The 22,872-nt window shown below is 42.3% G+C and overlaps 1 protein-coding gene across 1 annotated transcript in view; it reads right to left on the bottom strand.

The window, feature by feature from the left end:
• The window catches only part of CNOT6L (CCR4-NOT transcription complex subunit 6 like), a 334,298-nt gene that overhangs the window by 185,383 nt on the left and 126,043 nt on the right, over nt 1–22,872 (bottom strand). Inside the window, exon 2 of the mRNA XM_053703299.1 lies at nt 8,846–8,967. Coding sequence (XP_053559274.1) covers nt 8,846–8,957 — 112 coding nt within the window. The 5' untranslated portion in view covers nt 8,958–8,967. The remainder of the gene's footprint in view (nt 1–8,845; nt 8,968–22,872) is intronic.

Below are 22,872 nucleotides of genomic sequence, written 5' to 3'. Positions count from 1 at the left end.
CACACAACAGAAGAAAGGAATTTATCAGGTAAGCATAAATTATGTTTTCTTCTGTTATGTGTGATCAGTCCACGGGTCATCATTACTTCTGGGATACCAATACCAAAGCAAAAGTACACGGATGACGGGAGGGATAGGCAGGCTCATTATACAGAAGGAACCACTGCCTGAAGAACCTTTCTCCCAAAAATAGCCTCCGAAGAAGCAAAAGTGTCAAATTTGTAAAATTTGGAAAAAGTATGAAGCGAAGACCAAGTTGCAGCCTTGCAATCTGTTCAACAGAGGCCTCATTCTTAAAGGCCCAAGTGGAAGCCACAGCTCTAGTGGAGTGAGCTGTAATTCTTTCAGGAGGCTGCTGTCCAGCAGTCTCATAGGCTAAACGTATTATGCTACGAAGCCAAAAAGAGAGAGAGGTAGCAGAAGCTTTTTGACCTCTCCTCTGTCCAGAGTAAACGACAAACAAGGAAGAAGTTTGGCGAAAATCTTTAGTTGCCTGCAAGTAGAACTTGAGGGCACGAACTACATCCAGATTGTGTAAAAGACGTTCCTTCTTTGAAGAAGGATTTGGACACAAGGATGGGACAACAATCTCTTGATTGATGTTCCTGTTAGTGACTACCTTAGGTAAGAACCCAGGTTTAGTACGCAGAACTACCTTGTCTGAGTGAAAAATCAGATAAGGGGAATCACAATGTAAGGCTGATAACTCCGAGACTCTTCGAGCCGAGGAAATAGCCATTAAAAACAGAACTTTCCAAGATAACATTTTTATATCAATGGAATGAAGGGGTTCAAACGGAACACCCTGTAAAACGTTAAGAACTAAGTTTAAACTCCATGGTGGAGCAACAGCTTTAAACACAGGCTTGATCCTAGCTAAAGCCTGACAAAAGGACTGGACGTCTGGATTTTCTGACAGACGTCTGTGTAACAAGATGGACAGAGCTGAAATCTGTCCCTTTAATGAACTAGCTGATAAACCCTTTTCTAAACCTTCTTGTAGAAAAGACAATATCCTAGCGATCCTAACCTTACTCCAGGAGTAACCTTTGGATTCGCACCAGTATAGGTATTTCCGCCATATTTTATGGTAAATCCTTCTGGTAACAGGCTTCCTAGCCTGAATCAGGGTATCAATAACCGACTCAGAAAAACCACGTTTTGATAAAATCAAGCGTTCAATTTCCAAGCAGTCAGCTTCAGAGAAGTTAGATTTTGATGTTTGAATGGACCCTGTATCAGAAGGTCCTGTCTTAGAGGTAGAGACCAAGGCGGACAGGATGACATGTCCACTAGATCTGCATACCAAGTCCTGCGTGGCCAAGCAGGTGCTATTAGAATTACTGATGCTCTCTCCTGTTTGATTTTGGCAATCAATCGAGGAAGCAGCGGGAAGGGTGGAAACACATAAGCCATCCTGAAGTTCCAAGGTGCTGTCAAAGCATCTATCAGAACTGCTCCCGGATCCCTGGATCTGGACCCGTAGCGAGGAAGTTTGGCGTTCTGGCGAGACGCCATGAGATCTATCTCTGGTTTGCCCCAACGTCGAAGTATTTGGGCAAAGACCTCCGGATGAAGTTCCCACTCCCCCGGATGAAGAGTCTGGCGACTCAAGAAATCCGCCTCCCAGTTCTCCACTCCCGGGATGTGGATTGCTGACAGGTGGCAAGAGTGAGACTCTGCCCAGCGAATTATCTTTGATACTTCCATCATTGCTAGGGAGCTTCTTGTCCCTCCCTGATGGTTGATGTAAGCTACAGTCGTGATGTTGTCCGACTGAAACCTGATGAACCCCCGATTTATTAACTGGGGCCAAGCCAGAAGGGCATTGAGAACTGCTCTCAATTCCAGAATGTTTATTGGAAGGAGACTCTCCTCCTGATTCCATAGTCCCTGAGCCTTCAGAGAATTCCAGACAGCGCCCCAACCTAGTAGGCTGGCGTCTGTTGTTACAATTGTCCAGTCTGGCCTGCTGAATGGCATCCCCCTGGACAGGTGTGGCCGATAAAGCCACCATAGAAGAGAATTTCTGGTCTCTTGATTCAGATTCAGAGTAGGGGACAAATCTGAGTAATCCCCATTCCACTGACTTAGCATGCATAATTGCAGCGGTCTGAGGTGTAGGCGTGCAAAAGGTACTATGTCCATTGCCGCTACCATTAAGCCGATCACCTCCATGCATTGAGCTACTGACGGGTGTTGAATGGAATGAAGGACGCGGCATGCATCTTGAAGTTTTGTTAACCTGTCTTCTGTCAGGTAAATCTTCATTTCTACAGAATCTATAAGAGTCCCCAAGAATGGAACTCTTGTGAGAGGAAAGAGAGAACTCTTCTTTTCGTTCACTTTCCATCCATGCGACCTTAGAAATGCCAGAACTAACTCTGTATGAGACTTGGCAGTTTGAAAGCTTGAAGCTTGTATTAGAATGTCGTCTAGGTACGGAGCTACCGAAATCCCTCGCGGTCTTAGTACCGCTAGAAGGGCACCCAGAACCTTTGTGAAGATTCTTGGAGCCGTAGCCAATCCGAATGGAAGAGCTACAAACTGGTAGTGCCTGTCTAAGAAGGCAAACCTTAGATACCGGTGATGATCTTTGTGGATCGGTATGTGAAGGTAAGCATCCTTTAAATCCACTGTGGTCATGTACTGACCCTCTTGGATCATGGGTAAGATTGTCCGAATAGTTTCCATTTTGAACGATGGAACTCTTAGGAATTTGTTTAGAGTCTTTAAATCTAAGATTGGCCTGAAAGTTCCCTCTTTTTTGGGAACCACAAACAGGTTTGAGTAGAACCCTTGTCCTTGTTCCGACCACGGAACCGGATGGATCACTCCCATTGTTAACAGATCTTGTACGCAGCGTAGAAACGCTTCTTTCTTTATCTGGTTTGTTGACAACCTTGACAGATGAAATCTCCCTCTTGGGGGAGATAATTTGAAGTCTAGAAGGTATCCCTGAGATATGATCTCTAGTGCCCAGGGATCCTGAACATCTCTTGCCCAGGCCTGGGCGAAGAGAGAGAGTCTGCCCCCTACTAGATCCGGTCCCGGATCGGGGGCTCTCGGTTCATGCTGTCTTTGGGGCAGCAGCAGGTTTCCTGGCCTGCTTGCTTTTGTTCCAGGACTGGTTAGGCTTCCAGCCTTGCCTGTAACGAGCAACAGCTCCTTCCTGTTTTGGTGCAGTGGAGGTTGATGCTGCTCCTGTTTTGAAATTCCGAAAGGGACGAAAATTAGACTGTCTGGCCTTAGCTTTGGCCTTGTCTTGAGGTAGGGCGTGGCCCTTACCTCCCGTAATGTCAGCGATAATTTCTTTCAAACCGGGCCCGAATAAGGACTGCCCCTTGAAAGGTATATTAAGTAATTTGGACTTAGAAGTAACATCAGCTGACCAGGATTTTAGCCACAGTGCCCTGCGTGCCTGTATGGCGAATCCTGAGTTCTTAGCCGTAAGTTTGGTTAAATGTACTACGGCCTCCGAAATGAAAGAATTAGCTAGTTTAAGGACTCTAAGCCTGTCCGTAATGTCGTCTAGCGTAGAGGAACTAAGGTTCTCTTCAAGCGACTCAATCCAAAATGCTGCCGCAGCCGTAATCGGCGCGATACATGCAAGGGGTTGTAATATAAAACCTTGTTGAACAAACATTTTCTTAAGGTAACCCTCTAATTTTTTATCCATTGGATCTGAGAAAGCACAGCTATCCTCCACCGGGATAGTGGTACGCTTAGCTAAAGTAGAAACTGCTCCCTCCACCTTGGGGACCGTTTGCCATAAGTCCCGAGTGGTGGCGTCTATTGGAAACATCTTTCTAAATATTGGAGGGGGTGAGAACGGCACACCGGGTCTATCCCACTCCTTAGTAACAATTTCAGTTAGTCTCTTAGGTATAGGAAAAACGTCAGTACTCGCCGGTACCGCAAAGTATTTATCCAACCTACACAGTTTCTCTGGTATTGCAACAGTGTTACAATCGTTGAGAGCTGCTAAGACCTCCCCTAGTAGTACACGGAGGTTCTCCAATTTAAATTTAAAATTTGAAATATCTGAGTCCAATCTGTTTGGATCAGAACCGTCACCCACAGAATGAAGCTCTCCGTCCTCATGCTCTGCGAGCTGTGACGCAGTATCAGACATGGCCCTAGCATTGTCAGCGCACTCTGTTCTCACCCCAGAGTGATCACGCTTGCCTCTTAGTTCAGGTAATTTAGACAAAACTTCAGTCATAACAGTAGCCATATCTTGTAATGTTATCTGTAATGGCCGCCCAGATGTACTAGGCGCCAAAATATCACGCACCTCCCGGGCGGGAGATGCAGGTACTGTCGCGTGAGGCGAGTTAGTCGGCATAACTCTCCCCTCGCTGTTTGGTGAAATTTGTTCACATTGTACAGATTGACTTTTATTTAAAGTAGCATCAATACAGTTAGTACATAAATTTCTATTGGGCTCCACCTTGGCATTGGAACAAATGACACAGATATCTTCCTCTGAGTCAGACATGTTTAACACACTAGCAAAAAAACTTACAACTTGGTTATAATCTTTTTTAGCAAAAAAAAGGCACTGTGCCTCAAAGAGGTACTAACGATTAAATGACAGTTGAAATAATGAACTGAAAAACAGTTATTGCATCAAATTTTAAAACAACACAACTTTTAGCAAAGGTTTGTTCCCATTAGTAAAAAACAACACTAATTAAATTTGTACATAAGAAAACAAAACAACGTTTTTTATACACAGTCACTATAAGAATTCTCACAGCTCTGCTGAGAGAATTTACCTCCCTTCAAAGAAGTTTGAAGACCCCTGAGATCTGTCAGAGATGAACCGGATCATGCAGGAAATATAAAAGTAGCTGACTGGAATTTTTGATGCGTAGCAAAGAGCGCCAAAAACGGCCCCTCCCTCTCCCACACAGCAGTGAAGAGAAACGAAACTGTCACAATTAAAGCAAAAAACTGCCAAGTGGAAAATAATGCCCAAACATTTATTCACACAGTACCTCAGCAATGTAAACGATTCTACATTCCAGCAAAAACGTTTAACATGAGAATAGTTATTAAAAGGATTAGTGACCTTTAACACAGTAGTTCCGGTGAAATACCATCCCCAGAATACTGAAGTGTATACATACATGTCATTTTAACGGTATGGCAGGCTTTTCTCATCAATTCCATTCAGAAAATAAAAACTGCCACATACCTCAATGCAGATTCATCTGCCCGCTGTCCCCTGATCTGAAGCCTTTACCTCCCTCAGATGGTCGAGAACAGCAATATGATCTTAACGACTCCGGTTAAAATCATAGTAAAAAATCTCTGTCAGATTCTTCCTCAAACTCTGCCAGAGAAGTAATAACACGCTCCGGTGCTATTTTAAAATAACAAACTTTTGATTGAAGTCATAAAAAACTAAGTATAATCACCATAGTCCTCTCACACATCCTATCTAGTCGTTGGGTGCAAGAGAATGACTGGGACTGACGTAGAGGGGAGGAGCTATGTGCAGCTCTGCTGGGTGAATCCTCTTGCATTTCCTGTTGGGGAGGAGTTATATCCCAGAAGTAATGATGACCCGTGGACTGATCACACATAACAGAAGAAATTAGGTTTATTTTTGGCCTTGAAAGACCTATCCTGAGGAAGGGCGTGGCCCTTGCCCCCAGTGATATCAGAGATAATCTCTTTCAAGTCAGGGCCAAACAGCGTTTTCCCCTTGAAAGGAATGTTAAGCAATTTGTTCTTGGAAGACGCATCCGCTGACCAAGATTTTAACCAAAGCGCTCTGCGCGCCACAATAGCAAAACCAGAATTTTTCGCCGCTAACCTAGCCAATTGCAAAGTGGCGTCTAGGGTGAAAGAATTAGCCAATTTGAGAGCACGAATTCTGTCCATAATCTCCTCATAAGAAGAAGAATTATTATTGATCGCCTTTTCTAGCTCATCGAACCAGAAACACGCGGCTGTAGTGACAGGAACAATGCATGAAATTGGTTGTAGAAGGTAACCTTGCTGAACAAACATCTTTTTAAGCAAACCTAATTTTTTATCCATAGGATCTTTGAAAGCACAACTATCTTCTATGGGTATAGTGGTGCGTTTGTTTAGAGTAGAAACCGCCCCCTCGACCTTGGGGACTGTCTGCCATAAGTCCTTTCTGGGGTCGACCATAGGAAACAATTTTTTAAATATGGGGGGAGGGACGAAAGGTATACCGGGCCTTTCCCATTCTTTATTTACAATGTCCGCCACCCGCTTGGGTATAGGAAAAGCTTCGGGGGGCCCCGGGACCTCTAGGAACTTGTCCATTTTACATAGTTTCTCTGGAATGACCAAATTTTCACAATCATCCAGAGTGGATAACACCTCCTTAAGCAGAGCGCGGAGATGTTCCAATTTAAATTTAAATGTAATCACATCAGGTTCAGCTTGTTGAGAAATTTTCCCTGAATCTGAAATTTCTCCCTCAGACAAAACCTCCCTGGCCCCCTCAGACTGGTGTAGGGGCCCTTCAGAACCAATATCATCAGCGTCCTCATGCTCTTCAGTATTTTCTAAAACAGAGCAGTCGCGCTTTCGCTGATAAGTGGGCATTTTGGCTAAAATGTTTTTGATAGAATTATCCATTACAGCCGTTAATTGTTGCATAGTAAGGAGTATTGGCGCGCTAGATGTACTAGGGGCCTCCTGTGTGGGCAAGACTGGTGTAGACGAAGGAGGGGATGATGCAGTACCATGCTTACTCCCCTCACTTGAGGAATCATCTTGGGCATCATTTTCTCTAAATTTTGTGTCACATAAATCACATCTATTTAAATGAGAAGGAACCTTGGCTTCCCCACATTCAGAACACAGTCTATCTGGTAGTTCAGACATGTTAAACAGGCAAAAACTTGATAACAAAGTACAAAAAACGTTTTAAAATAAACCGTTACTGTCACTTTAAATTTTAAACTGAACACACTTTATTACTGCAATTGCGAAAAAGTATGAAGGAATTGTTCAAAATTCACCAAAATTTCACCACAGTGTCTTAAAGCCTTAAAAGTATTGCACACCAAATTTGGAAGCTTTAACCCTTAAAATAACGGAACCGGAGCCGTGTTTATATTTAACCCCTTTACAGTCCCTGGTATCTGCTTTGCTGAGACCCAACCAAGCCCAAAGGGGAATACGATACCAAACGACGCCTTCAGAGAGTCTTTTCTATGTATCAGAGCTCCTCACACATGCATCTGCATGTCATGCTTCTCAAAAACAAGTGCGCAATACAGGCGCGAAAATGAGACTCTGCCTATGATTAGGGAAAGCCCCTAGAGAATAAGGTGTCCAATACAGTGCCTGCCGGTTATTTTACATAATTCCCAAGATTAAAATAATTCCTCAAGGCTATGGAGTATAAAATATAAATCGATTTAGCCCAGAAAATGTCTACAGTCTTAGAAAGCCCTTGTGAAGCCCTTTTTTTCTTTCTGTAATAAAAATGGCTTACCGGATCCCATAGGGAAAATGACAGCTTCCAGCATTACATCGTCTTGTTAGAATGTGTCATACCTCAAGCAGCAAAAGTCTGCTCACTGTTCCCCCAACTGAAGTTAATTCCTCTCAACAGTCCTGTGTGGAACAGCCATCGATTTTAGTAACGGTTGCTAAAATCATTTTCCTCTTACAAACAGAAATCTTCATCTCTTTTCTGTTTCAGAGTAAATAGTACATACCAGCACTATTTTAAAATAACAAACTCTTGATTGAATAATAAAAACTACAGTTAAACACTAAAAAACTCTAAGCCATCTCCGTGGAGATGTTGCCTGTACAACGGCAAAGAGAATGACTGGGGAAGGCGGAGCCTAGGAGGGATCATGTGACCAGCTTTGCTGGGCTCTTTGCCATTTCCTGTTGGGGAAGAGAATATCCCACAAGTAAGGATGACGCCGTGGACCGGACACACCTATGTTGGAGAAATATACACACACACAATAATATTATATATATATATATATATATATATATATATATATATATATATATATATATATATATACACACATACATACACACACACACTTGTAATCATTCATTGTTTGTAGCATAATTAATGCAGGCAAAAATATATTACAACTTTGTTGTTTTATTTCAAACAAAGTACAAATTTTTTCACTTCTAATATTCAGCCAAGAAATGCTCTTTACCAGGAAACACAATATAACAAAATCACTGGCGTTATTCATTCAGCAACTCCCTAAATTTGTCTGGTTCCTATATCTCCATTAGTACACGATTATGATCAGATTAATGTACATCCCCAAATTGAAATATCTTAGGAGACCCATAATGTGGGATTGGATAAGTTTGCTTTAAAAAGGTGCATTTTTTGCATTTCAGACCCTAAATTAACAAGTGTTTAACCCACAACACAATGGTAAAGTCTGACATGGGAGCTGCAAGCAGTGCACCTTTAATGCAGATCACTGCTGTGAGTATTGCACAAACAATACATGAAGGGGTTAAACACTTTAGTAAATTATAGTCAGTAATGCAAAATAATAATCCCTTACAAAACGGAGCACATTTTTTTGCATTATGTCCTTTTATTTAGACACATTAAAGCATTCTGTTCAAAACCAACTGCTACAGTGTACTGTTCATTTTAAACTGCATTTCCTCCATGGGTTATCTAGCAATTGTAATAAATAAAACAACAACACTTTCTATTGTTGCTGTTAGCATTACAAAAATCTGTGAAATGAAAGGTCACCCATTAAATAAATATTTTTTACAAAAATATGCTTCAACTCTGAAATTTTGTTTCCAAATTTTACAAGTTACTGCTAGTTAAACTCACCAGAAATTTCCAATTCAGCCCAGTGAGACTTCTTCCCATTGGCCACCTCCTCTGCTGACATGATAGTATAAAGTCTGCGTGGATCAGGAGGGTCATATTTTTCTTTTGGCATCCCTGTTAGTCTAAAATAGGGGGGGGGGGAGAAGAGAAGTACATTTAGATAAGGACCGTCAATCATTTCAGAATAAAAAATAAAAAAATACTAGCTTGAAGGGACATTAAACTGCTGGATACAACTACAGTAGTAGGGTTACTACTCAGCAACTTGCTATTGTGTTTCCCTCCTGTACCTGAAGCTCAGTCTTTTTTTTTTTTTTTTTTTTTTTAACAACTTACAGGTTCTAGTCCGCGAAGCTCTACATAATCATAATGGGTACCCCCATCTTGCACCTTACGTATTATTGCCCTCTGTGACAGACGATGCACATTCACAGATCAGCTTGCTGCTTTTTTTCACAGCTGCACTGAGTATTTCAGCTTAGCTCTGCATAACAGACTGGAGGTTATACATTTTTCCCGCTTTATATAAATATTTTAGATATAAATATTTTATATAAACTTTTAAACTGTGCAAAAAAACAAAAACTGCAAATAATTAAAAGGACACTCAATCAAAATTAAACTTTCATTATTCAGATAGAGCATGCAATTTTGAACAACTTTCAAATTTACTTCCATTAACAAAATGTGCAGTCTTTTTATATTTAAACTTTGAGTCACCATCTCCTACTGAGCATGTGCAAGAATTTACAGAATGAGCGTGTATGCATTTGTGATTGGCTGATGGCTGTCGCATGGTACGTGTATGTATTTGTGATTGGCTGATGGCTGTCACATGGTACAGGGGGAGTGGAAATAGACAAAACTTTTAAAGTTGTCAGAAAAAAAATCTACTACTCATAAAGTTCAGCCTAACTGCTATTGCATTGTCTTGTTATCTTGCGTTTGTTGATTATGCAAATCTACTGTGTTGACTGGTCCTTTAAGGCTCTGCTCTATATTGCGCATGCTAAAAGGAATATAAAATCCAAAATTATTTTTCTTTTGGGATTCAGAAAAAAAGAATACCTTAAAAGAGACATAAAAACACAATTTTTTTCTTTCATGATTCAGATAGAACATACAACTTTCCAATATACTATAGTTATCAATTTGTTTTTGTTTTCTAGTTATCCTATGTTGAAAAGCAGTAACGTAAGCTTATGAGTGTGCACGTGTCTGCAGCTCTATATGGCAGCAGTTTTGCAACAATGCTATACATTAGCAGGCGCACTACAACATTATACTGTAGCTGTGCACAGCAGTTTAAATGGATATAAAATCCAAAAAAGGTTTTTTATTTTGTGATTCAGACAAAAAAAAAAAGTTTCCAATATAATTCTATTATCAAATTTGCTTTGTTCTCATGATATTGCGTTGAATATACACCTAGGTAGGTATCTGGAGCACTATATGGCAGGAAATAGTGCGGTCATCTAGTGCTCTTGCAAATGTATAACATTCTGGTAAAACCGCTGCCATTTAGTGCTACAGACATGGGCAGGCATTTGAGTTTATGTTCCTGCTTTTCAACAAAAGATACAAAAAGAACGAAGAAAAATTAATAGAAGTCAATTAATAAAGTTGTTTAAAAATCACATGCTTTATCTGAGTCAGGAAAGAAAAAATGGATTTCATGACCCTTTAATGTCCTTTAAAGGGATAGTCAAGTTAAAAAAAAAAAACATGATTCTAATAGGGCATGTCATTTTAAACAACTTTCCAATTTACTTTTATCACCAATTTTCCTTTGTTCTCTTGGTATACTTAGTTGAAAGCTTAACCTAGGAGGTTCATATGCCAATTTCTTAGATCTTGAAGGCCGCCTCTAATCTGAATGCATTTTGAGTTTACCACTAGAGGGCATTAGTTCATGTGTTTCATATAGATAGCATTGAGCTCACGCAAGTGAAGTTACCTAGGAGTGAGCACTGATTAACTAAAATGCAAGTGTCAAAAGAACTGAAATAAGGGAGCAGTTTGCAGAGGCTTAGATACAAGGTAATATGTGTATTATAACTGCTGTGCAAAACTAGGGAATGGGTAATAAAATGGATTATCTATCTTTTTAAACAACAACAATTCTGGTGTTGATTGTCCCTTAAAAAGGGGACAGTTCACCCCAAAATGTTCTCCCCTTTAAATTGTTCCCAATGATTCATTTTACCTGCAGGAGTGTTTTAAATGGTTTACAAGCAGCTCCTTTGCCCCTAATTTGGCATTTGAAATTTAGCCTGTGGTATCCCAACCTATACTGAAAGTTTCTATACTTGAGTATATTCTATTGAATAGCCTAAGTAAACACAGCCAGCAGAAGAGATTACACTCTCAGTGGGGTGTAGGACAGTTTAGTAATAAAATGATAATTTTCCATTGTTCTCTAAGTATTGACCTTTGGTTTTCTAGACAAAATATAAGACAAGGGAGCAAGTCTGTGTACATAAAAGTGATAACATAATGAGATCTGATATTACTTGAAGCTCAACCCATTGTAATAGGCTGTGGTTTAAAAGCACAAAACCAGCTACTTCATATACATACACACACACCAGGTTTCAATTTGGTAATTACTCCGTTTTCTCCAACATAGGTGTGTCCGGTCCACGGCGTCATCCTTACTTGTGGGATATTCTCTTCCCCAACAGGAAATGGCAAAGAGCCCAGCAAAGCTGGTCACATGATCCCTCCTAGGCTCCGCCTACCCCAGTCATTCTCTTTGCCGTTGTACAGGCAACATCTCCACGGAGATGGCTTAGAGTTTTTTAGTGTTTAACTGTAGTTTTTCATTATTCAATCAAGAGTTTGTTATTTTCAAATAGTGCTGGTACGTACTATTTACTCAGAAACAGAAAAGAGATGAAGAATTCTGTTTGTATGAGGAAAATGATTTTAGCAACCGTAACTAAAATCCATGGCTGTTCCACACAGGACTGTTGAGAGCAATTAACTTCAGTTGGGGGAACAGTTTGCAGTCTCTTGCTGCTTGAGGTATGACACATTCTAACAAGACGATGTAATGCTGGAAGCTGTCATTTTCCCTATGGGATCCGGTAAGCCATGTTTATTACGATTGTAAATAAGGGCTTCACAAGGGCTTATTTAAACTGTAGACTTTTTCTGGGCTAAATCGATTGATTATTAACACATATTTAGCCTTGAGGAATCATTTTATCTGGGTATTTTGATATAATAATATCGGCAGGCACTGTTTTAGACACCTTATTCTTTAGGGGCTTTCCCCAAGCATAGGCAGAGTCTCATTTTCGCGCCGGTGTTGCGCACTTGTTTTTGAGAGGCATGGCATGCAGTCGCATGTGAGAGGAGCTCTGATACTTATAAAAGACTTCTGAAGGCGTCATTTGGTATCGTATTCCCCTTTGGGTTTGGTTGGGTCTCAGCAAAGCAGATACCAGGGACTGTAAAGGGGTTTAAAGCTTAAAACGGCTCCGGTTCCGTTATTTTAAGGGTTAAAGCTTCCAAAATTGGGGTGCAATATTTTCAAGGCTTTAAGACGCTGTGGTGAAAATTTGGTGAATTTTGAACAATTCCTTCATGTTTTTTCGCAATTGCAGTAATAAAGTGTGTTCAGTTTAAAATTTAAAGTGACAGTAACGGTTTTATTTTAAAACGTTTTTTGTACTTTCTGATCAAGTTTATGCCTGTTTAACATGTCTGAACTACCAGATAGACTGTGTTCTGAATGTGGGGAAGCCAGAATTCCTATTCATTTAAATAAATGTGATTTATGTGATAATGACAATGATGCCCAAGATGATTCCTCAAGTGAGGGGAGTAAGCATGGTACTGCATCATTCCCTCCTTCGTCTACACGAGTCTTGCCCACTCAGGAGGCCCCTAGTACATCTAGCGCGCCAATACTCCTTACTATGCAACAATTAACGGCTGTAATGGATAATTCTGTCAAAAACATTTTAGCCAAAATGAACCCTTGTCAGCGTAAGCGTGGCTGCTCTGTTTTAGTTACTGAAGAGCATGACGACGCTGATATTAATATCTCTGAAGGGCCCCTAACCCAATCTGAGGGGGCCAGGGAGGTTTTGTCTGAGGGAGAAATTACTGATTTAGGGAACATTTCTCAGCAGGCTGAATCTGATGTGATTACATTTAAATTTAAATTGGAACATCTCCGCATTTTGCTTAAGGAGGTATTATCCACTCTGGATGATTGTGAAAATTTAGTCATCCCAGAGAAACTATGTAAAATGGACAAGTTCCTAGAGGTGCCGGGGCTCCCAGAAGCTTTTCCTATACCCAAGCGGGTGGCGGACATTGTTAATAAAGAATGGGAAAGGCCCGGTATTCCTTTCGTCCCTCCCCCCATATTTAAAAAATTGTTTCCTATGGTCGACCCCAGAAAGGACTTATGGCAGTCAGTCCCCAAGGTCGAGGGAGCGGTTTCTACTTTAAACAAACGCACCACTATTCCAATAGAGGATAGTTGTGCTTTCAAAGATCCTATGGATAAAAAATTAGAAGGTTTGCTTAAAAAGATGTTTGTTCAGCAGGGTTACCTTCTACAACCCATTTCATGCATTGTCCCTGTCACTACTGCCGCATATTTCTGGTTTGATGAACTGCTTAAGGTGCTCGATAGTGACTCTCCTCCTTATGAGGAGATTATGGACAGAATCAATGCTCTCAAATTGGCTAATTCTTTCACTCTAGACGCCTCTTTGCAATTGGCTAAGTTAGCGGCTAAGAACTCTGGGTTTGCTATTGTGGCGCGCAGAGCGCTTTGGTTGAAATCTTGGTCGGCTGATGCGTCTTCCAAGAACAAGCTACTAAACATTCCTTTCAAGGGGAAAACGTTGTTTGGTCCTGACTTGAAAGAGATTATCTCTGATATCACTGGGGGTAAGGGCCACGCCCTTCCTCAGGATCGGCCTTTCAAGGCAAAAAATAGACCTAATTTTCGTCCCTTTCGTAAAAACGGACCAGCCCAAGGTGCTACGTCCTCTAAGCAAGAGGGTAATACTTCTCAGGCCAAGCCAGCTTGGAGACCAATGCAAGGCTGGAACAAGGGAAAGCAGGCCAAGAAACCTGCCACTGCTACCAAGACAGCATGAAATATTGGCCCCCGATCCGGGACCGGATCTGGTGGGGGGCAGACTCTCTCTCTTCGCTCAGGCTTGGGCAAGAGATGTTCTGGATCCTTGGGCGCTAGAAATAGTCTCCCAGGGTTATCTTCTGGAATTCAAGGGACTTCCCCCAAGGGGGAGGTTCCACAGGTCGCAGTTGTCTTCAGACCACATAAAAAGACAGGCGTTCTTACATTGTGTAGAAGACCTGTTAAAAATGGGAGTGATTCATCCTGTTCCATTAAGAGAACAAGGGATGGGGTTCTACTCCAATCTGTTCATAGTTCCCAAAAAAGAGGGAACGTTCAGACCAATCCTAGATCTCAAGATCTTAAACAAATTTCTCAAGGTCCCATCGTTCAAGATGGAAACCATTCGAACTATCCTTCCTTCCATCCAGGAAGGTCAATTCATGACCACGGTGGATTTAAAGGATGCGTATCTACATATTCCTATCCACAAGGAACATCATCGGTTCCTAAGGTTTGCATTCCTGGACAAACATTACCAGTTCGTGGCGCTTCCTTTCGGATTAGCCACTGCTCCAAGGATTTTCACAAAGGTACTAGGGTCCCTTCTAGCGGTGCTAAGACCAAGGGGCATTGCAGTAGTACCTTACCTGGACGACATTCTGATTCAAGCGTCGTCCCTTCCTCAAGCAAAGGCTCACACGGACATTGTCCTGGCCTTTCTCAGATCTCACGGCTGGAAAGTGAACGTGGAAAAGAGTTCTCTATCCCCGTCAACAAGGGTTCCCTTCTTGGGAACAATTATAGACTCCTTAGAAATGAGGATCTTTCTAACAGAGGCCAGAAAAACAAAGCTTCTGGACTCTTGTCGGATACTTCATTCCGTTCCTCTTCCTTCCATAGCTCAGTGCATGGAAGTGATCGGTTTGATGGTGGCGGCGATGGACATAGTTCCTTTTGCGCGCATTCATCTAAGACCATTACAACTGTGCATGCTCAGTCAGTGGAATGGGGACTATACAGACTTGTCTCCGAAGATACAAGTAAATCAGAGGACCAGAGACTCACTCCGTTGGTGGCTGTCCCTGGACAATCTGTCTCAAGGGATGATGTTCCACAGACCAGAGTGGGTCATTGTCACGACCGACGCCAGTCTGATAGGCTGGGGCGCGGTCTGGGGATCCCTGAAAGCTCAGGGTCTTTGGTCTCGGGAAGAATCTCTTCTACCGATAAATATTCTGGAACTGAGAGCGATATTCAATGCTCTCCAGGCCTGGCCCCAGCTTGCGAGGACCAGGTTCATACGGTTTCAATCAGACAACATGACGACTGTTGCGTACATCAACCATCAGGGGGGAACAAGAAGTTCCCTAGCGATGGAAGAAGTAACCAAAATTATTCTTTGGGCGGAGTCTCACTCCTGCCACCTGTCTGCTATCCACATCCCAGGAGTGGAAAATTGGGAAGCGGATTTTCTGAGTCGGCAGACATTGCATCCGGGGGAGTGGGAACTCCATCCGGAAATCTTTGCCCAAGTCACTCACCTGTGGGGCATTCCAGACATGGATCTGATGGCCTCTCGTCAGAACTTCAAAGTTCCTTGCTACGGAGCCAGATCCAGGGATCCCAAGGCGGCTCTAGTGGATGCACTAGTAGCACCTTGGACCTTCAAACTAGCTTATGTGTTCCCGCCATTTCCTCTCATCCCCAGGCTGATAGCCAGGATCAAGCAGGAGAGGGCGTCGGTGATCTTGATAGCTCCTGCGTGGCCACGCAGGACTTGGTATGCAGATCTGGTGAATATGTCATCGGCTCCACCTTGGAAGCTACCTTTGAGACGAGACCTTCTTGTTCAGGGTCCGTTCGAACATCCGAATCTGGTTTCACTCCAGCTGACTGCTTGGAGATTGAACGCTTGATTTTATCGAAGCGAGGATTCTCAGATTCTGTTATCGATACTCTTGTTCAGGCCAGAAAGCCTGTGACTAGAAAGATTTACCACAAAATTTGGAAAAAATATATCTGTTGGTGTGAATCTAAAGGATTCCCTTGGGACAAGGTTAAGATTCCTAGGATTCTATCCTTCCTTCAAGAAGGATTGGACAAAGGATTATCTGCTAGTTCCCTGAAGGGACAGATTTCTGCCTTGTCGGTATTACTTCACAAAAAGCTGGCAGCTGTGCCAGATGTTCAAGCCTTTGTTCAGGCTCTGGTTAGAATCAAGCCTGTTTACAAACCTTTGACTCCTCCTTGGAGTCTCAATTTAGTTCTTTCAGTTCTTCAGGGGGTTCCGTTTGAACCCTTACATTCCGTTGATATTAAGTTATTATCTTGGAAAGTTTTGTTTTTAGTTGCGATTTCTTCTGCTAGAAGAGTCTCAGAATTATCTGCTCTGCAGTGTTCTCCTCCTTATCTGGTGTTCCATGCAGATAAGGTGGTTTTACGTACTAAACCTGGTTTTCTTCCAAAAGTTGTTTCTAACAAAAACATTAACCAGGAGATTATCGTACCTTCTCTGTGTCCAAAACCAGTTTCAAAGAAGGAACGTTTGTTGCACAATTTGGATGTTGTTCGCGCTCTAAAATTCTATTTAGATGCTACAAAGGATTTTAGACAAACATCTTCCTTGTTTGTTGTTTATTCAGGTAAAAGGAGAGGTCAAAAAGCAACTTCTACCTCTCTCTCTTTTTGGATTAAAAGCATCATCAGATTGGCTTACGAGACTGCCGGACGGCAGCCTCCCGAAAGAATCACAGCTCATTCCACTAGGGCTGTGGCTTCCACATGGGCCTTCAAGAACGAGGCTTCTGTTGATCAGATATGTAGGGCAGCGACTTGGTCTTCACTGCACACTTTTACCAAATTTTACAAGTTTGATACTTTTGCTTCTTCTGAGGCTATTTTTGGGAGAAAGGTTTTGCAAGCCGTGGTGCCTTCCATTTAGGTGACCTGATTTGCTCCCTCCCTTCATCCGTGTCCTAAAGCTTTGGTATTGGTTCCCACAAGTAAGGATGACGCCGTGGACCGGACACACCTATGTTGGAGAAAACAGAATTTATGTTTACCTGATAAATTTCTTTCTCCAACGGTGTGTCCGGTCCACGGCCCGCCCTGGTTTTTTTAATCAGGTCTGATATTTTATTTTCTTTAACTACAGTCACCACGGTACCATATGGTTTCTCCTATGCAAATATTCCTCCTTAACGTCGGTCGAATGACTGGGGTAGGCGGAGCCTAGGAGGGATCATGTGACCAGCTTTGCTGGGCTCTTTGCCATTTCCTGTTGGGGAAGAGAATATCCCACAAGTAAGGATGACGCCGTGGACCGGACACACCGTTGGAGAAAGAAATTTATCAGGTAAACATAAATTCTGTTATTGTTACTTCATTTATTTTACTGTTTATAACAAATGTTCAAAAGTCATTGAGGAACTGAAATTAGGTTAACAAAAATGTTATTTTGATATATACAATGAGGAAGTGAAATTATGGTTACAAAATATTTTTTTGATATGTAAAATGAGAAAAAAACAAAACAAAACAAAAAAAATGACAAGTAAAATTTTGATTGATACAAAGTTAAGGAAATGCTAAGGTTTTGCAATTTTGTGCAATTTTACAAATATAAGCATTGACCCACTTCCTGGGTTTTGTTATTTAAAAAAAAAAAAATTATATACATATACATTAATATATACAAGTAGAATCCTAGAAAAATTTCCAGGAAGCTCTGGGTCGACTAGCGCTCCAGATAAAGGGGTAAGACCAATAAACCCTTAAAATTAATAAAATATAACAGATATTTAATTCTTTGAATGCAAATGGCTGCAGCTAACCTAAAACGAGGGGAGATTCTCTGTATCACCCTTCTATGTAAAAAAAAACAAAACAGAATTTATGCTTACCTGATAAATTACTTTCTCCAACGGTGTGTCCGGTTCACGGCGTCATCCATTACTTGTGGGAAATATTCTCCCCCACAGGGAAAGGCAAGGAGAGCACACAGCAAGAGCTGTCCATATAGCTCCCCCTCTGGCTCCGCCCCCCAGTCATTCGACCAACGGTTAGGAGAAAAAGGAGAAACTATAGGGTGCCGTGGTGACTGTAGTGTATAAAGAAAAAAAATTTCAACCTGATTAGGAAACCAGGGTGGGCCGTGGACCGGACACACCGTTGGAGAAAGTAATTTATCAGGTAAGCATAAATTCTGTTTTTTCCCAACATTGGTGTGTCCGGTCCACGGCGTCATCCATTACTTGTGGGAACCAATACCAAAGCTTTAGGACACGGATGAAGGGAGGGAGCAAATCAGGTTACCTAAATGGAAGGCATCACGGCTTGCAAAACCTTTCTCCCAAAAATAGCCTCCGAAGAAGCATGAGTATCAAATTTGTAGAATTTGGCAAAAGTGTGCAGAGAGGACCAAGTCGCTGCCTTACATATCTGATCAACAGAAGCCTCGTTCTTGTAGGCCCAAGTGGAAGCCAAAGCCCTAGTAGAGTGAGCTGTGATTAGGTCAGGAGGTTGCCGTCCGGCAGTCTCATAAGCCAATCGGATAATGCTTTTCAGCCAGAAAGAGAGAGAGGTAGCAGTAGCTTTTTGACCTCTCCTCTTACCAGAGTAAACGACAAACAAAGATGAGGTTTGTCTAAAATCTTTTGTTGCTTCTAAGTAGAACTTTAAAGCACGAACAACATCTAAATTGTGTAATAAACGTTCCTTCTTTGAAACTGGATTCGGACACAGAGAAGGAACAACTATTTCCTGGTTAATATTCTTGTTGGAAACAACTTTTGGAAGAAAACCAGGCTTAGTACGCAAAACAACCTTATCTGAATGGAAAACCAGATAGGGTGGATTACATTGCAAAGCAGATAATTCAGAAACTCTTCTAGCAGAAGAAATAGCAACCAAAAACAGAACTTTCCAAGATAATAACTTAATATCTATGGAATGTAAAGGTTCAAACAGAACCCCTTGAAGAACTGAAAGAACTAAATTTAGACTCCAAGGAGGAGTCATGGGTCTGTAAACAGGCTTGATTCTAACCAAAGCCTGAACAAAAGCTTGTACATCTGTCACAGCTGCCAGTCATTTGTGTAACAAGACAGATGAAGCAGAAATCTGTCCTTTTAGAGAACTAGCTGACAACCCTTTATCCAAACCTTCTTGGAGAAAGGAGAGAATCTTTGGAATTTTAATCTTACTCCAGGAGAATCCCTTGGATTCACACCAGCAGATATATTTTTTCCATATTTTATGGTAAATCTTTCTAGTCACAGGTTTTCTGGCTTGGACCAGAGTATCTATCACAGAATTCGAAAACCCACGCTTGGATAAAATCAAGCGTTCAATTTCCAAGCAGTCAGCTGCAGAGAAACTAGATTTGGCTGTTCGAATGGACCTTGTACTAGAAGATCCTGTCTCAAAGGTAGCTTCCATGGTGGAGCCGATGACATTCACCAGGTTTGCATACCAAGTCCTGCGTGGCCACGCAGGAGCTATCAGAATCACCGAGGCCTTCTCCTGTTTGATCCTGGCTATGAGCCTGGGAAGGAGAGGAAACGGTGGAAACACATACGCTAGGTTGAACGACCAAGGCACCACTAATGCATCCACTAGAGTCGCCTTGGGATCCCTGGATCTGGACCCGTACAAAGGAATCTGACGGGACGCCATTAGATCCATGTCTGGAATGCCCCATAATTGGGTTAACTGAGCAAAGACCTCCGGGTGGAGTTCCCACTCCCCCGGATGGAAAGTCTGACGACTCAAATAGTCCGCTTCCCAGTTGTCTACTCCTAGGATGTGAATAGCAGATAGATGGCAGGAGTGATTCTCTGCCCATTGGATAATCTTGGTTACTTCCTTCATCGCTAGGGAACTCTTTGTTCCCCCCTGATGATTGATGTACGCAACAGTCGTTATGTTGTCCGACTGAAATCTTATGAACCTGGCTTCTGCTAGCTGAGGCCAAGCCAGGAGCGCATAGAATATTGCTCTTAGTTCCAAAATGTTTATCGGGAGAAGCGACTCTTCCCGAGACCATAGGCCCTGAGCTTTCAGGGAGTCCTAGACCGCGCCCCACCCCAAGAGGCTGGCGTCGGTCATGACGATGACCCACTCCGGTCTGCGGAAACTCATTCCCTGAGACAGGTGATCCTGGGTCAACCACCAACGGAGTGAGTCCCTGGTTACCTGGTCTACTTGAATTCGGGGAGACAAGTCTGTATAGTCCCCATTCCACTGATTGAGCATGCACAGCTGTAATGGTCTTAGATGAATTCGAGCAAAAGGAACCACGTCCATTGCTGCGACCATTAGTCCTATTACTTCCATGCACTGAGCTATGGAGGGTTGAGGAATAGAATGAAGAACTCGACAAACGTTTAGAAGCTTTAGCTTTCTGACTTCTGTCAGGAAGATCTTCATTTCCACAGAATCTATTATTGTTCCCAGAAAAGGAACCCTTGTGGACGGTGACAGTGAACTTTTTTCTATGTTCACCTTCCACCCGTGAGATCTGAGAAAAGCCAACACAATGTCTGTGTGGGCCCTTGCTTTGGAAAGAGAGACGACGCTTGGATTAGGATGTCATCTAGATAAGGTGCTACAGCGATGCCCCTCGGCCTTAGGACCGCTAGAAGGGACCCTAGCACCTTTGTGAAAATTCTGGGAGCGGTGGCTAAACCGAATGGAAGAGCCACAAACTGGTAATGTTTGTCCAGAAAGGCGAACCTCAGGAACTGATGATGAGTTTTGTGGATTGGAATATGCAGATACGCATCCTTTAGATCCACGGTAGTCAAATATTGACCCTGCTAGATTGTTGGCAAGATTGTCCGAATGGTTTCCATTTTGAAGGATGGAACTCTGAGGAACTTGTTTAATATCTTTAAATCCAGAATTGGCCTGAAAGTTCCCTCTTTTTTGGGAACCACAAACAGGTTTGAGTAAAAACCTAGACCTTGTTCCCCGGAGGGGACTGGGTTTATCACTCCCATCTTTGATAGGTCTCTTACACAATGTAAGAATGCCTGTTTCTTTATCTGGTCTGAAGATAAGTGAGACAGGTGCAACCTTCCCCTTGGAGAAAGTCCCTTAAACTCTAGCAGGTATCCCTTGGAGACTCTCTCTAGTGCCCAGGGATCCGGAACATCTCTTGCCCAAGCCTGAGCGAAGAGAGATAGTCTGCCCCCTACCAGATCCGGTCCCGGATCGGGGCTACCCCTTCATGCTGTCTTGGTAGCAGCAGCAGGTTTCTTGGTCTGTTTACCCTTGTTCCAGCCTTGCATGGGCTTCCAAGCGGGTTTGGGCTGGGCCGCGTTACCTTCTTGTCTAGCGGCAGTGGAGTTATTAGCCGGTCCGTTCCTGAAATTGCGAAAGGAACGAAAATTAGACTTGTTCTTAGCCTTAAAAGGCCTATCCTGTGGGAGGGCATGGCCCTTACCCCCAGTGATGTCTGAAATAATTTCCTTCAATTCCGGCCCAAAAAGGGTCTTACCCTTGAAAGGAATATTAAGTAACTTAGTCTTGGACGACACATCTGCCGACCAGGATTTTAGCCAAAGCGCCCTCCGCGCTACTATAGCAAAACATGAGTTTTTCGCCGCCAATTTCGTTATTTGAAAGGCGGCATTCAATATAAAGGAATTAGCTAATTTTAATGCGTGAATTCTGTCCATGACTTCTTCATAGGAAGTCTCTTTCTGGAGCGACCTTTCTAGTTCCTCAAACCAAAAGGACGCCGCTGAAGTGACAGTAATAACACACGTAGCTGGTTGAAGGATGAACCCTTGCTGAACAAAAATCTTTTTAAGCAATCCTTCCAATTTTTTATCCATAGGATCTTTGAAAGCACAGCTGTCCTCTATAGGAATAGTGGTGCGCTTCGCTAGTGTTGAAACAGCTCCCTCAACCTTCGGGACCATCTGCCATGCGTCCCTTCTAGGGTCTACTATGGGAAACAAAGGGTACACCTGGCTTCTCCCACTCCTTTTCCACCATGTTCGCTAGCCTTTTGGGTATTGGAAAAGCGTCGTCGTGCACTGGGACCTCTAAAAATGTGTCCAATTTGCACAACTTCTCTGGTACTACCATAGAATCACAGTCATCCAGAGTAGCTAATACCTCCTTTAGCAAAGCGCGGAGATGTTCTAGCTTAAACTTAAATGCTACTATATCAGGTTCTGCCTGTTGAGAAATCTTTCCTGAGTCTGAAATTTCACCCTCAGACAGCCCTTCCCTCACAGCCAATTCCGATTGATGTTAGGGTAAAATAGATAAAGCATCGTCAGCGTCTGATTGTTCATCCCTTTTATCTGTATTTAAAGCTGAACAATCACGCTTTCTCTGAAATGCTGGCGGTTTGGATAAAAGATTTGCTATAGAATTATCCACTACTGCTGTTAATTGTTGCATAGAAATAAGCACTGGCGTGCTAGGTGTCGCCTGCGCGGGCAAAGCTGGTGTAGACACAGAAGGAGAGGATGTAGAACTATCCCCACTACCTTCATTAGATAAATCATCTTGGGCAACATTATGAAATGTAACAGAGCTGTCCTCATTTTGTTTGGACGCTATGGCACAATTATCACAAACACTCGAAGGGGGAACCACATTTGTCTCTATACACACAGAAAATAGGTTATCTGATGGCCCAGACATGTTAAACAGATTTAGGCAGGCAAACAATGCAATAAAAACGATTTTAAACAAAAACGTTACTGTCTCTTTAAATAATAAAATGACACACTTTATTTCTGAATGTTTAAAAAACTATGAAGGCAATATCCGATTTTTCTGAAATTTGGACCCCAGTGTCTTAATGCTTAGAAAGTATTGCACAGCAAATATGGAGAGACTAGCTCTTAAAACAAGCAAACCGGAGCTAATTGTTGGATTTAACCGTTTTTATACA

The sequence above is a fragment of the Bombina bombina genome, chromosome 2 (genome assembly GCF_027579735.1).
Source record: "Bombina bombina isolate aBomBom1 chromosome 2, aBomBom1.pri, whole genome shotgun sequence".
In the NCBI taxonomy this organism is placed as follows: domain Eukaryota; kingdom Metazoa; phylum Chordata; class Amphibia; order Anura; family Bombinatoridae; genus Bombina; species Bombina bombina.
The sequence above is the reverse complement of the archived record's forward strand: the minus strand, read 5'-3'. Positions and strand labels throughout refer to the sequence as shown.